The 14,805-nt window shown below is 44.7% G+C and overlaps 3 protein-coding genes and 1 pseudogene across 3 annotated transcripts; all 4 read right to left on the reverse strand.

Annotated features, from left to right (window-relative positions):
- Window positions 1–1,006: 1,006 nt before the first annotated feature.
- Window positions 1,007–1,939, reverse strand: LOC136654213 (olfactory receptor 12D1-like). The gene has a single exon (XM_066631139.1). It carries the CDS (start codon window positions 1,937–1,939, stop codon window positions 1,007–1,009), a length of 933 nt encoding a protein of 310 aa, XP_066487236.1.
- A 2,162-nt stretch (window positions 1,940–4,101) lies between these two features.
- On the reverse strand, window positions 4,102–4,220 carry LOC136655191 (5S ribosomal RNA; annotated as a pseudogene).
- A 3,885-nt stretch (window positions 4,221–8,105) lies between these two features.
- LOC136652642 (olfactory receptor 12D1-like) lies at window positions 8,106–10,238 on the reverse strand. Its single transcript, XM_066629569.1, has 2 exons — window positions 10,226–10,238; window positions 8,106–9,049 (listed from the first exon to the last, which is right to left on the reverse strand). Exons 1-2 carry the CDS (start codon window positions 10,236–10,238, stop codon window positions 8,106–8,108), a joined length of 957 nt encoding a protein of 318 aa, XP_066485666.1.
- Window positions 10,239–13,750: 3,512 nt separating this feature from the next.
- Window positions 13,751–14,692, reverse strand: LOC136652643 (olfactory receptor 12D1-like). Its single transcript, XM_066629570.1, has one exon. It carries the CDS (start codon window positions 14,690–14,692, stop codon window positions 13,751–13,753), a length of 942 nt encoding a protein of 313 aa, XP_066485667.1.
- Window positions 14,693–14,805: the final 113 nt, after the last annotated feature.

Raw genomic sequence — 14,805 nt, forward strand, 5'->3', positions numbered from 1 at the left:
GTAAGCCTGCTGCTCAGCAGTGGATCTCGGACCCGCACCAGCCCCTGTTGCTGGCGCAAGTCTAAGGAGAAGGAAGGGGCAAGAAGGTCGCTAAAAGAGGGAAGAGAGTCCAGCATGCACAATTGCCATGTGTCCACCCTCTCTCACAGCCTCCCCACCCCCATTCTCCCATTTTTATTTTTATTGATATAACATATCCTGCATATGTTTCTTTGTGTGTTTTTGTGTGAATTGTTATGAGCATGAAGTATGCATTGTAAAATATCATAAAATCACCAGTGAATTCAAATGCATCAAGAATAGACTAATTTCAATTCATTAATGCATATTTTAATATATCAAGAACAAACCAATGAAGGAACAGTCAAGAATAATTGCATAGCTTTACCGACACATTACTGTTTGTTCAGCTTTGCTTTAAGCACAAAAATAGAAGTGAAAGCCCAATCCTATGCATTTCTACTCAGAAGTAAGTTCACCTATAGTCAATGGGGCTTTCTCCCTGGTAACTGAGGATTGCAGGCTAAAGATTCTTGTTGATTGTATATCCGTAAGAAATTCAGTTTCTTCATCTGGAGGGGGACACATTTTTGAATGAAATGTGCACTCATTGTTGGAGCCATTTTGGGCAGTGACGGCAATGTGCGGGAGCATGCAAATCAAACGGCATCTCCTGTGTGGCTGTTGCTTCCCAGAATGGCTCCAACAGTGATTGGGGGGAGCCCTTATGTGGTGCATTGCAGCACATGCAGTACTTACTGTTTGCACCCCTCTAGCTACTCTACTGCAGCTGACCTGTTTCCACATTGCAGAATTACCAATAACCTAGATAACATTTATATGAAAGAGACAATAAAGGGGAATAGTTGACAACAACTGAGGTTGAAGTTCAACCTGCTGCTTGCCCACATATCCCAGCATCTGTGGTCAGGGTCAGGTTTTGCCTCTCTAAACTGTCCCAGATTGCAATCAGTTTACCTTGTTGGAAAACTAGAGATTAGCATTGCTACCTCTGCAGTTTTCTGTTTAGGATTTTTCTCACAGCAGATTTCACCTCTTGATTTCTCAGAGTGTAGATTAAAGGGTTTAGAACTGGAGTAACCACGCTGTACAACAGAGAGATGATCATGTCTCTTTCGGATGATGCATTAGCAGTGGCAACCATATAGTTGGAAAGAACTGGAATATAGAAGAGAGTCACCACAGTCAGGTGGGAAGCACATGTGGAGAAGGCCTTCCAGCGGCTCTGCCACGATTGGACTTTGAAGAAGAGAAAGGAGATGATGTAGAGGTAGGAAAGAAGAGTGAGGAAGAAGGGGCTCAGAGCAATGGTACCAGTGACCACATTAAGAAGGGTGAGGTTCAGGGCTGTGCTGCTGCAGGCCAGTCTTAGCAGAGGTTTGATGTCACAGAAGAAGTGTTGGACAATGTTGGGGCTGCAGAACCACACTCTGGAGGTCATTATTGTATGCATTAATGCATGGAAGAAACCAGCCATCCACGTGGCTCCAGCTAACATGAGGCAAGTCCATTTGCTCATGATGACAGAGTAACGCAAAGGGTTGCCTATAGCTACGTAGCGGTCGTATGCCATGACCCCCAGGAGCACAGCTTCACTGCTGCCCAGGAAATGGAAAAAGTGCAGCTGGGTCATGCACCCCATAAAAGATATGGTCTGGTGCTGTATTAGGAAGCCGATGAGCAGTTTTGGAACTGTAACTGTTGAGTAGCATATATCCAGACAGGAGAGATTGCCCAGGAAAAAATACATGGGGGTCTGGAGTCGTGGCTCAGCAATGACTACAGTCAAAATGGCCCCATTGCCCAAGAGACAGGTTATGTAGAGGAGCAGAAAACATACAAAGAGAATATGTTGCTGTCTGCGATCACTGGTGAGACCCAGTAGAATGAATTCATGCACCTCTGTCTGGTTTTCCATTGCTGTGCTAATAGAAAATAAAAATGAAAACTTTGTTAGTAGTTCTCAATGGAATGGAAATCACAGATATTTGCTTGAATTTATTAATTTATTTTGGATTCCTCCCTTCCTTCAGGAACCCCAAGGCAGAATACAAGGTTATCTCTCCTCAGGAACAACTCTGCGATATAGGTTAGCTAGAGTCATTGAATGGACCAGGGTATTTTCCTATCTTCTTGAGGAAAGTTTTTATGCATCATCACAGTACCATGTTCTTCCCAGACTAGAGGGCAGCCAATATTGTAAGGTAGTGTGACTGTACAGCCTCCTGTTGCCCAACTAGTTGCCTTATTCTAGACTGAGGGCCCAATACTATCCAATTTTCTAGTGCTGGTGCTGCTGTGCCTATGGGGTATGCACTCCTTCCTGTGTTGGGGAGGCAGTCTTGGAGGCCTCCCTAAGGTAAGAGAGCATTTGTTTTCTTACCTTGGGGCTGCATTGCGGCTGCCTCAGTGCTGGAAAGTTGGATAGGATTGGGCCCTCACATCACATCTCTCAAAAAAACATGGAACAGTACACTAACAGTGAAAGAGTAAATTAAGAACAGTAAGAGTAAATTAAGAACATGCAGCCAGGTTTATATTTGGCACGTCACTTTCATACTTCGATAGTCACATGAATATATCGAATCTTGCAGGATGTAGTACATACGTACAATAATTTGTCTATGCGAAATGAAGAAAACCCATGAGAACCTGAGAAATAATGGACTGTCATCACAAAAACGTAATATCAGAACACAGAAGAATTCATTGGAACCATTGCAAATTAATTAGGTCTGCAATCCTATACACAATTACATGGGAGTAGAGCCCATTGAGCTCAATGGAACTTACTTCTGAGTAGGCATGCGATAGGATTGGACTGTGGGTCAGAATATAATTGAGCTAACTTTCCATAATTGTCAGTAAGGCGTTTGGTGGAATATTAAGATTTTATGTTGGATGTCAACATCTTAAACTTTGGTGAGAAGTCATTCCTGGAAAGAAAGCAGATACCGTATCACGAGAATGTACAGCAGAGGGTGAAAGTCAGATAAATTTAGATAGCAAAACTGTTGAAAATAATGTTTGGGGAAGTGAAATAGGTAGTGATGGGAACTATGAGGATTATGTCATCCATGCTGGAAACATGTAGTAGAAAAGCAAAATGTGTCCACCCACCTACACCATGCAAATATGTATGTTCTGCAGGGTTTCCATACTTACAGGACTGTTTTCAGCACATGTTCTGTGCTGTATGCTCTTAGCTCTGAATTCTACCTTTTCTTTGCAATGCAGAGAGCACGTAACTGATTCGACCATACAAATCTGTCTTAGACTGCATCAGATAGTTTGTTCATCAAGATCAGTCATGTTAACAATGATCAGCCTTGGCTCTTCTGGGTTTCACAAAGGTCTTTTCCTTGCTGTACCTGGATATGCTGGAGATTGAACCAGGGGTTTGTGAATGCAACGCATGTCTTCTGCCACTGAGCAATGGCCTGTCTCCAGAAGGCTGATCAGAGCCCACATAAAACAAATAATTATAGACATGTTGCCTGGATTATCTACAAAACTTCCATGGATTATTCAAGTGATTTCAAATTGAAAAGATTTCTGTTAGCAGTATTGTTCTTCCAGTTGAGAGATTAAACTGATATGGAAAAAAAAATGCACAGGGTTACATTGAGGTAGCATGGGTAGTCTTCCACTGTTCACGCAGAAAGTGAGAGCTGTAGCTTCTCTGCATCATTGAAAACACTCATTGATTACGTCTACCTATTAAAAGACATTCAAAGTCTCCCAGGAGGTAGAGAAAAGTCTTGAGAGGAGATGTGCTATGGGACATGTACCTAACACAGGAATCATATATATATAAATGTTTGATTAGGACTAGGAGGAGAGGGTAATTATCAAACTAGCAACAAAAGTTCTTCAAACCTATTTTGTCATCATCTTTATATCTGCTTTGCTTAACAACCCATGGGAATTTCTCAGGTGAGCCTTTTTTTCTAGTATAAAGGTAAATAGCAAAGAAATCTTCACATGCTGAAGTTCTCTGTATCAGATTGTTGTTAAAGAGCTTGGAGCAAGGCTGGAAAGAAAGGTTGGCAACCTTCAGTCTCGAAAGATTATGGTATAAGCCTACAGCACCCAGTATTCCCAGGTGGTCTCCCATCCAAGTACTAACCAGGCCTGACCCTGCTTAGCTTCCGAGATCAGACGAGATCGGGCATGTGCAGGGTGGAAAGAAAGATGGCTATCCAAAACACCATACACATCAAGAAACACAAGTCTTTGCTTTGGCACCTCCCCCATAAATGACATTAGATCAAGGCATTTGGTATGAATTGGGTCACTTTATTAATTATAGAATAGAATAGAATAGAGTAGAATAGAAAATTTGTCACTGTACCCGTATACACAAGTACAACAAAATTAGGTGCTTTCGTAAGGTAAAACAAGACACAACCGACACAAAACAATATTACAACAAAGTCAGGCAGACTACATATACAATCACCACATTGCTAAAATTCTGTTCAACATATCACTTGTATTGGCAACCTTCAGTCTCGAAAGACTATGGTATCGCATATCACTGTACCCCCGCATTTAATCTAGACACTGCACTGGGATAAAAACTGTTCTTTAATCTACTCATTCTTGTTCTTATCACCCTATATCTTCTTCCTGATGGCAAATTGATTATAGAAATCAATGTAATGTAAATCCTGCAGTAGATGCTGACTGTTACTCCCCCTTTAGTTCGGCCACATCTCCTGATGGAGACAGATGCAACTCTCTACTTTCTCCTTCCAGTGATTTCTTCATAGCAGTGATTTTCAACCTTTTTCATCTCATGGCTCACTGACAAGGCACTAAAATGGTCAAGGCACACCATTGGGTTTTTGACAATTGACAAGGTACACCACACTGCCAGTGGGGGGCTCACACCTCCCATTGGCCCTACTATTAAATAACCTTCCCCCAAATTCCTGTGGCGCACCTGTGGACCACTTGCGGCACACCAGTGTGCCGTGGCACGGTGGTTGAAAATGGCTGCTTCATACCAACCTCTGGTTTGCACCACCACCTCTTGGAAAGGGAGTCAAGGGAAGCAAATTGCTCGGTTCATCCCACTAGATCCATACCAGTGGGTTCACTATTTAAAAAATAAGATTGCACATGAGCTTAGGGTTGGAAATGAGCTAGAGGAAATGGACTATGTCTTTCATTCTCCACACCTATTCGTAGAGACAACCGGATACTTCCATGTTTCTTTTCTACCAGTTGAAGACAACAAGAAAATTACCACCTTCACTAATAATGCTAGATTTTGCACATCATTCTTCTTGTACTCTCTTCTCTCAATGAAAATGATGAGAGTATTCATAAGTTAAGTGATTTTATATAGTATAATTTTGGAAAACCCCTATCTTTTCACATCCACATCCAGCGTATTATCTCCCATCTGAATAAGGGTGCAATCCTAACCAACTTTCCAGCACTGACATAGCTGTGCCAATATGGTGTGCACTGCGTCCTGCAGTGGGGAGGTAGTCAAGGGGGCTTCCTCAAGATAAGGACATGTTTGTTGCCTTACCCTGGGGGCTGCATTGCAGCTAAGTCAGTGCTGGAAAGTTGGCTAGGAGGCTGCTCAGTGGGCTGCAGGGGCTTGGCTGCATTTACCACATCCTCCTGCAGCCTTCTGCAGCAGCTGGGCCACTAGACCCAAGTGTCTTTTGTCCCTCACTCACCTTCCTTCCCTGCATTATTGTTTGCTTGTTTGACCTGCTATGTTCCAGCCACAAGCCAAGGATCCCCATAGCAAGTTGGCCCTCAGGATCAGAAATCCCTTGTGTGCTAGCGTGGGTTGAACAGTCACCCTTTCTCGGCCACTTTGCAATGCACCCCTCTCTCCAAGGAAGTGGCTCTGACACTCTTACCCTGCTTTCCTCCCTTGCGCCAGCTAAGGTTACAGACCAGCTTTTGGGGTTTCCTTTAAAGCAGCAGTTCCCACACTGGTAGGTCATGACCCACCATGGGAATTGGAGGCAGGACATTCCCCCTTAAGGAGAGTGGCCTTGCACTGACAGCAGCACCGCAGTGACCGTGGTTCCACTGCAATCGAGGGGTGTCAGATTTACTGAGGGGGCAGCACTGACCTCCTGGGGGCTGCAGGAAGCTCATGGGTATCTCTGCAGGGCTCCCCAAGCCTCAGAATGTTTAAAAATAGCAAACTGCAACCCACCTCCAGTTTTGTGAGTGCAAACTGGAAGTGGGTCATGATCACTGTTTTCAAACATTTTAAGGATTGGGGAGCCCTGTAGAAGCATTCACAGGCTCCCCGTATCCCCCAGGAGGTTGGCACTGCCCCGGCAAGTATAAAATCCCCTTTCTTCCCTGGTGTTCCTTCCCTAGCATGTTCCTGGTGCTAGTGTTGCTGTCTTCGCCCCTCCCCCACAAAGACTTACGTGGTTTCCAACTTCCCTATAGAAGTTGGGGAATCTCTTCTTTAGAGCCCTTTCTATTTTTTCAATGATGCTTGGAAACAGGAGAATTGCCTAGTCTTGGCACTCTCACCCCATGACTCCTGCAATGGGTTGCACCCCATCCAGAAGATTGGTAACCTTAGCCTTGGCACAGCCTTGCCATTGACCCGCAAATGCCTCTCTACTTGGTTGTCTCTTGTGCAGTCAAATGGATGGCAGGCTTTGTGTATCTTTCATTTTCTTCCTTTGTGTGTGTTTGATTATCTGAGGGCACAATCCTATCCTACACTGGAACAGGTATGCCAAGAGGCTTGCACTGTATCCAGCACAGGATTGTGGCCATAAGCAACTAAGCCAGAGGCAAGGGGAAATGTTTCCCCTTACCCCTGGGTAAGGGCTGCTGGCCCCAATGAGTCTCCTTGGACTTGTGCCACCTCTTGAGGTGGCGCAAGCCTGAGAAGAGCGGAGTGGCTTGAAGCCCCTCCATTCTCCCTGGGAAGAACCAGTCACCCTCTCCCTGTCCGCCCACCCTCAGGGCTGCCCACCACCTGACCTCCCCCTGCCCAGGAACGCCTCCCTCCTCCCTGCCTCCCCCACCTACCTTTTGTGCTTGCTTATGTCAGCCTCCGCAGGCTGGCGCTTCTTGGATCCGCCTTATGGCACATTTGCGACCCTCCCTTGCGCCAGCCCAAATACGGGTCAGGATTGCACCCTAATTTACTTACTATGCTGAAACAAATAAAAAAGATATGAGACGGAGCTCAATATTCTTTCACATGCAGCGTACAAGGATTTTCCTGTCTTAAAATGATTCAAAAGTCTTAATAAGCAGGAAAATCCTCTTCCACACATGAAATTTTTCTTGCTGTGTATGACTTTCTGTTATCTCTGCCTGTAATAGGACTAAGGAAAAGTTTGTAGGGCCAGACAACAGTTGGATCTTAGAAGAAATTCAGACACCTTATTCTGCCATCATGGTCAGAAGGTGACCTCTCTCTCTCTCTCTCTCTCTGTCAAACCTAACTCACAGCCCAATGCTATGCATGCCTACTCAGAAATTAGTAAAGTTACAATCAATGGGGCTTAAGTGTGCATAAGGCTGCCATCTCATAAACTTACAGTGAGGATAAACAGGTCTGGGGAGAGAGGAGATAACCTTGTTTGCAAACCTTGAAAGAGGAACAAAATATACATATCATAAATAACCACATTCTTCCCAAAGTCCATGCTGTTTTACAAGGCCTGATATGATGATGATGATGATGATGATGATGATGATGATGATGATGATGATGATGAAGAAGAAGAAGAAGAAGAAGAAGAAGAAGAAGAAGAAGAAGAAGAAGAAAGATACCAGGTAAACAGACCAGTAAATCCCTTTGTGTTCAAAGTATCCCAGGAAAGTGTTTATAGAATTGAAACCCAAGTCCCATCCACCAGATGCTGCATGGTGTCTAACCATGCCAATCTAAACACGATTTATATATTTAGATGGTTTAGATGACCATCTAAACATCCCCATTTTTACCCCATTCACTAAGAATCAAAATTGTCTGTATTCATTTCTGAATCCTGGTCATGCAAGACTGAGATGGGAACTGGCATTTGTTTGTTTCTACATATCTATCTCTCTAATTAGGTGCAAAGGATTCATGTTCTTCCAGAGAGCCATTTTTTGCTTAGGATTTTTCTCACAGATGACTTTACCTCTTGATTTCTCAGACTGTAGATCAGAGGGTTTAAAACTGGAGTGACTACACTATAGAGCACAGTGATCATCATGTCCCTTTTAGAGGAGTCTATGGCAGAGGCCAGCATGTAGTTAAACACAACCGGAGTCTGGAAAATCATCACGACAGTCAGGTGAGAAGCACAGGTGGAGAAGGCTTTCCAAAGGCTCTGCCACATCTGGAATTTGAAGAACAGGAATGTGACAATGTAGAGGTAGGAGAAGAGGGTGACAAAGGAGGTGGCCATAACGACACAACCACTGACAATATTAAGAAGGGTGAGATTGAAAGTGGTGCTGCTGCAGGCCAGTTTTAGCAGTGGTTTGATATCACAAAAGAAGTGCAGGATGTGGTTTGGGCCACAGAACCAAGCACGGGAGGTCATCACGGAGTACATCAAGCTATAAATGAAACCAGCAGACCAGGTGGCCACAGCTAGTGAGAGGCAAGCCCACTTACTCATGATGACGGTGTAACGCAGAGGGTTGCATATGGCGACGTACCGGTCATAGGCCATGACACCCAGAAGCATTGCTTCAGTTCCACCCAGGAAGTGAAAGAAATGCAGCTGAGTCATGCACCCAATAAAGGAAATTGTCTGGTGCTCTATCAGAAAGCCATGTAACATTTTGGGCATTGTTACTGTCGAGTAGCAGATGTCCAGGCATGAGAGATTGCCTAGAAAAAAATACATGGGGGTATGGAGCCGTGGCTCAGCTACCACTATCGCCAAAATGGTCCCATTCCCCAGCAAACAGGCCACGTAGAGAAGCAGGAAAATGGTGAAGAGAATATGTTGCTGTTTGCGATCATTGGTCAGTCCCAGAAGGATGAACTCCTGCACCTCTGTTTGGTTCTCCAGCACTGTGAAGGTAAAAAAGACAAGTATGTTGCCCTTAGTCCCATAAATGAGTAGAATAAAATGAAGGATAATGTTGTGTGGTGAGATATGAATGTGATTCTTATTCCTTTTATTTATTTTTGTAGAGGGGATGAATATGGAAGTACAAACTAAGATCATAAGATAATAAATAGTGTCCCAGTAGATCCACTGAAAGGCTGATCTAGTCCAGCTTTTACAGCTACCGCTAACTATTTTATAGCAGTCACCACTATGTGCATTCCACTGCCGCTCAGATGCATTAAGATTGGGCCGTAAGTCTTATTTAGCCATACCTAGATATTCCAGCAATAAAATTTGTGGAATATATTCCTTCCATGTCATAAGCACACACTAAGAAGAGATGTTTAAAAATTCAACTCCTAAGGGCGAAATGTGTTTTCCTATTACTTAGGCTTGACTGGCTTTTTCCCCTAGAACAGGGGTCTCCAAACTTTTTGGCCAGAGGGCTGCATCAAATATCTGGCGTGGTGTGGAGGGCCGGGAAAAAAATTTAAATATAAAATTTAAATCAATAAATTAGAGATGGAACTTAGATGAGTGAATAAATGAATGAATGGGCTCATTGATTCAACCTCTCTGGCCCTCAGAACACCCTCCAGACACAATCAGAGCACAGTTCTGGTCATGTTCAGTTGAGTGGCCCAGAGGCTTTCAGGGGACAAGAGGTTGGCTGCGGGCTGGAAAGAGGCTTGCTGCGGGCCACATCTGGCCCCCGGGCTAGGGTTTGGAGACCCCTGTCCTAGAACATAAGAACAGCCCCACTGGATCAGGCCATAGGCCCATCTAGTCCAGCTTCCTGTATCTCACAGTGGTCCACCAAATGCCAAACTTGAGAGGGTCTGTAGTTCTACAGTAAAGCACAGGCTATGTATGCAGAGGGTCCCAAGTTCAATCCCGTGTTTCCAAGTAAGGCAAAGAAAGATGCTATCTGAGACCCTGCTTCCAGTCAGTGTCTACAGTGGTCGGATTCAATATAAAGAACCTTCCTGTGTCCTTTCATGTGCTTTACCACTGAGCTAGAGACTTTGGCCATTGAGGCTTGGACAAAGGCAAATCATAGATACGCTGTCTGACAATGTACAAAATGTCCCTGGAATTTGTTTCGAAGAGGAGATATTTGCCCATAGAGCTCCTACCTGGAGATGCCATTTTCATTCTTCAGCCAAGGTGTTACAGTGATATCTTGATTAATAATCACACAGCCACAATGCAGAAGCGTTAGCAGTCTTCCATTGTTCATGCAGACGCAGAAGTAAGACCTTTAGGTTCTTTGTGTATTTGGAGAACACTCATTTATCATATCCACTTACCATAAAGCACACAGTGTCTTGTGGGGGACGGGGGGACGGGACGACAGTAGGTATTTGTGCCATGGGACATACATGCAGTCTGCAGGCCCATAAGAGTTCATTTGATTTTGAAAATGTTTTCAGTTGATTAGATCTGTAGGGAAATGGTAATTATCAAAGGACTCTGAATGAAGAAGAGAAATGAGCCTCCATGTAGGAAGGCAGGGATCCAATCTTGTGTATATTCATGAAAAGTAAACCCCTCAAAATAATTGCTGAAGTACCCAAATGATGCCCAATCCTATCCTTCCCCCTCCCTCCTCTGATATAGTGATGCCAAAATAGTGACCACCCTATAGTGGTGGTGGTAGTGGGGTAGTCCAGGAAGTCTCCTCTGGGCAAGGGAACAATTAATCCCTTACCTGTGGGTAAACCTCCACATTGCACATGTGGGGGGGAGAACGACTACTTGGACCTGCGCTAGCTAAATGACCGGTTCAGGTTCATGTGGACTCACACTGCAGAATCAGGTCCAGGAAGGGGGATAAGATATTAGCAGCGCTGCTGCCACTGAATCCACCTTATTCCCCAGACCCAATTTGCCCATTCCCCCACCCCCCTCTGCACCTAGTTTCACTCCTACTTGCCCCCCGATCCATTCCCACACCTCATGCCTCTCCCACCTTTGGCCTTTGTGTTGTTTCTGACATTTACTATGGGTTGGCTGCACCCCAATGGGTATAAGAGTAGGTACCACTCCCTTGGTGCACTCCCCACTTCCTTTGGGGTAAACTTTACCTTTGTGCTACTTTTCTCTCACATGATTTGCCCTTCCTTCTCCCCTGTTTTCCTGGCCGATTCACTCACCTTGCTCTTGCCACTTTATCAGTGCCTTGTCCTTCTAAGTGTCTCCATGATGTCCATCTTACACTCTGCCCCTGTCCTCCACCTTCTGTTTGTCTGGCTTGTCTTCTGGTCATCGTCCCCCTCCATCCTCCACTGCTGTTCTCTTTATTCTCATTCCTTCATCTCCATCTTTTCTTCTTCCCCCCCCCGCCTCCTTCTCTCTTCTCAAGTACTCCCAAGCTTTCCTGCCAGTCCTAGCCTTCTCTCCCTGATTCTCCTGTTCTTGATCATTCCAATACTTACTCCTCCACCACTGGCATTCTTGGAGGGGGGGAGGGCAAAACACTTAAGATTTTTCAGCCACAACTGGCTCTGAAGGCAAAAGGTGAAGGCTTTAAATGGTGTCCCTGTGCCAGAAAAACTTAGTGTTTTGCTCCCCCTCCAGGAACGCTAGTGTCCTCCACTTCATTCTTCCTCTCTCCTCTCAGTCACATCTCCTGTCTCTTCCCTCCTTTTATCCCAACCCTACTCTCTCTCTTCTTACAGGTCAGCACGCCATACCAGTGCTACTGCCCTGGAGTGTGATGTCTCAATCTCAGTGTCAGGCTCGTGAGACCACAATTCCAGATCTCCCCAGCTTCTACTAGATCCATGGGTGACACAGCACCCTTGCTCCAAGCTGCAGATCATCTCATGACAAGCCCCACATTTCTTTACCAACCCTATAAGGTAGTGTTTCCCAAACTGTGGGCCGTGACCTGCTTGTCGGTGAGTTGTGAAACTGATGAGCTGAGGGCTGAAAACATATTGAGCCCTATAGAAAGTTGGTGGCATGCAGGTGTTTACTTGTGAGTAGGCAAACAGGCCTCAGTCCACTTTGAAGGGCAGATCAAGAGGAACATTACACCACCAGAATGGTCCTGATTTGATGAACACAGGCTCCAAAAAAACACTAATGAAGTCCCCCCCCTCCCCAAAGCTGACAAGGAAAATGTATTGAGCCCTATTGAAAGCAAAACTGAGGCACACATGTGCATTTACTCTTCACTAGGCAACCATGCCTGGACTGCTATTGAAGGCCAGGAAAAAGTGAACATAAGGCCACCAGAATGGTCCCATTCTGATGAATGGGGAACTCAACAAACACTCCAGAAAGTGCCCCTCACCATAGTAAAAAAGGATAAAAACAGAGGCTTGAGCATCTGTAAGATGAAACATTTTTTAAAGTCTTGTAAAGCTAGGTGGGTCCTGACAGAATGTCATCTTAAAAAAGTGGGTCCCAGTGTTAAACAGTTGGGAAACACTGCTATAAAGAGACCATCAAACTCAGCGTTGCACCTCTTCTTCAGCTTTAGATGGTGTCCCATTTAGCATCTATCTATCTGAGCCAAGAGGCTTCTGAAGATTAGGCTTGTGGCTCATTTACATAACCTGCTTTAGGGTACCCTCCTATACTGAACCTTCCACTTGGGGCCAAATTTTATCTATAGTGCCACACCAGTTCAAACAGTCTAGAATAGGCAAAACAAAACACACATACAAAATATTCAACCCCCCTGCCAGCTGGGATCTCCCCAGCTCCTAAAGTGGAAAGATTCAGAATATTCTCGCAGGTCTTGGCTCACAAGCAGGAGGACGGCAAGAGGAAGGAAAGGGCAAATCAATTAATAGCTTTCATTCAGTTGCTGTGGGCCCCACATTTTCAGCTCAGACATGCCAATGACCCAGTTCCTGGTCTGACCACCCCCAAATAACTCCAATTGAGTTCTTTGATACAATTGATACAGACCCTTCCGCATATTCATTTATTTACTTATACAGGTATTTATATACCACCTTTCTTTGGTCATCTGATTTCTCCTCAGACTTTAATCCAAGGTGGTTTACATAGGCAGGTTGTTCTAAAGCCCCGTAGGGGTTTTTACAATTAAATAGTTTTAGTCTTTCATAGAACTCCTTCCAGCTGGATTCCTTCCCAGTCTGGCCTCTCTCTGGCCCTTTGCCTCCCACGCTCCACTTGGTGTATGGAAGACAATGTACAAGTCAATTAAAGATAGGTTTAGAGCAGAAAAAAATGTAAAATGAAAAATCCATTCATCAATTGGAACTTCAGTTGGCAGAACATCTTGTCATTTAGAGCAAAGCAGACCTGAACCCAAGTACTCAGAATGCAATTACTTTCCAAACACCAGCATGTCCCTACAAGGAAGCTGTTTCTAGTTTGGCAGGCTCTCAACAACTCAGAAATCACTTACAGAGGAGAGAGTTAAAGAGTGTCCAAACGCTAAATGTGGAGGGAGGCAGTAGTTACACATCCTTGCTGTGCCTGAAGAAGGTCAATGTCAATGGACAAGGTCAGGTTTTGCCTTCCTAAAGCCCCAGTCCAGATTTCGACCCTATTAAGAGAACGTAATAGGGATCACAATATTTAATTCTGCTTCATGTTCAAATGAAAGTGTGATGTTGGCTTGGGAATTGACAGTGAAACACTTTCATCTATCCATCCATCCACACAGCAGCACTATGCTAAATACTTCTGAAGAGCAGTTTTCTGCTCACCATTTTTCTCAGAGATGATTTCACCTCTTTATTCCTCAGAGTGTAGATTAGAGGGTTTAACACTGGGGTGACCACAGTGTACAGCACACTGATGATCATCTCTCTCTCAGAGGAGTCACCAGCAGAGGCAAGCATGTAGTTCAACATTGCTGGAAACTGGTAGAGAGTCACCACAGTCAGGTGTGAGACACAAGTGGAGAAGGCTTTCCAGCGGCTCTGCCATGTCTGGAATTTGAAGAAGACAAAAGAGATGATATAGAGGTACGAGATGAGGGTGATAAGAAATGAAGCTAGAACAAGAAAACCAGTGATCCCATTAAGGAGAGTGATGTTGAGGGCAGTGCTACTGCAGGACAGTTTGAGCAGAGGTTTGATGTCACAAAAGAAGTGCAGAACTTGGTTGGGGCCACAGAACCATAGCCTGGAGGTCATTATTGTGTGTATTAAGGCATGGAAAAAACCAGCTGTCCAAGTGGACACCACAAGTGAGAGGCAAACCCTTGCACTCATGATGACAGAGTAACGCATCGGGTTGCAGATAGCTATGTATCGGTCATAGGCCATGACACCCAGAAGTATGCCCTCGCTGCTGCCCAGGAAATGGAAGAACTGCAGCTGAGTCAGACACCCGATGAAAGAAATGGATTTGTGTTGCATTATGAAGTTGCTCAGCAGATTTGGCACAGTAACAGTACAGAGACATATATCCAAACAAGAGAGGTTGCTTAGAAAAAAGTACATGGGGGTATGGAGCCCTGGCTCGGCTATGACGACAGCCATAATGACCCCATTCCCCAGCAGACAGGCCATGTAGAGCAGCAGGAATACAAGGAAGAGAACATGTTGCTGTCTGCGATCATTTGTCAGACTCAGGAGGATGAACTCACGCACCTCTGTCCCGTTCTCCATCACTGTACAAACAATAAAGAAGGAGGAATGATTCATCATTGGTGCCATAGTGGGACAAAAATGTGGAGGCCATTTACTTGAATGCAATGACTAGACTTGTATCCCAGCCTCTC

Source organism: Tiliqua scincoides, chromosome 5, assembly GCF_035046505.1.
Source record: "Tiliqua scincoides isolate rTilSci1 chromosome 5, rTilSci1.hap2, whole genome shotgun sequence".
Classification (NCBI taxonomy): domain Eukaryota; kingdom Metazoa; phylum Chordata; class Lepidosauria; order Squamata; family Scincidae; genus Tiliqua; species Tiliqua scincoides.

What these genes read in the sequence shown, in the direction of transcription:
- LOC136654213 (XM_066631139.1), bottom strand. Translation starts at nt 1,939, where the DNA reads ATGGAAAACCAGACAGAGGTGCATGAATTCATTCTACTGGGTCTCACC.
- LOC136652643 (XM_066629570.1), bottom strand. Translation starts at nt 14,692, where the DNA reads ATGGAGAACGGGACAGAGGTGCGTGAGTTCATCCTCCTGAGTCTGACA.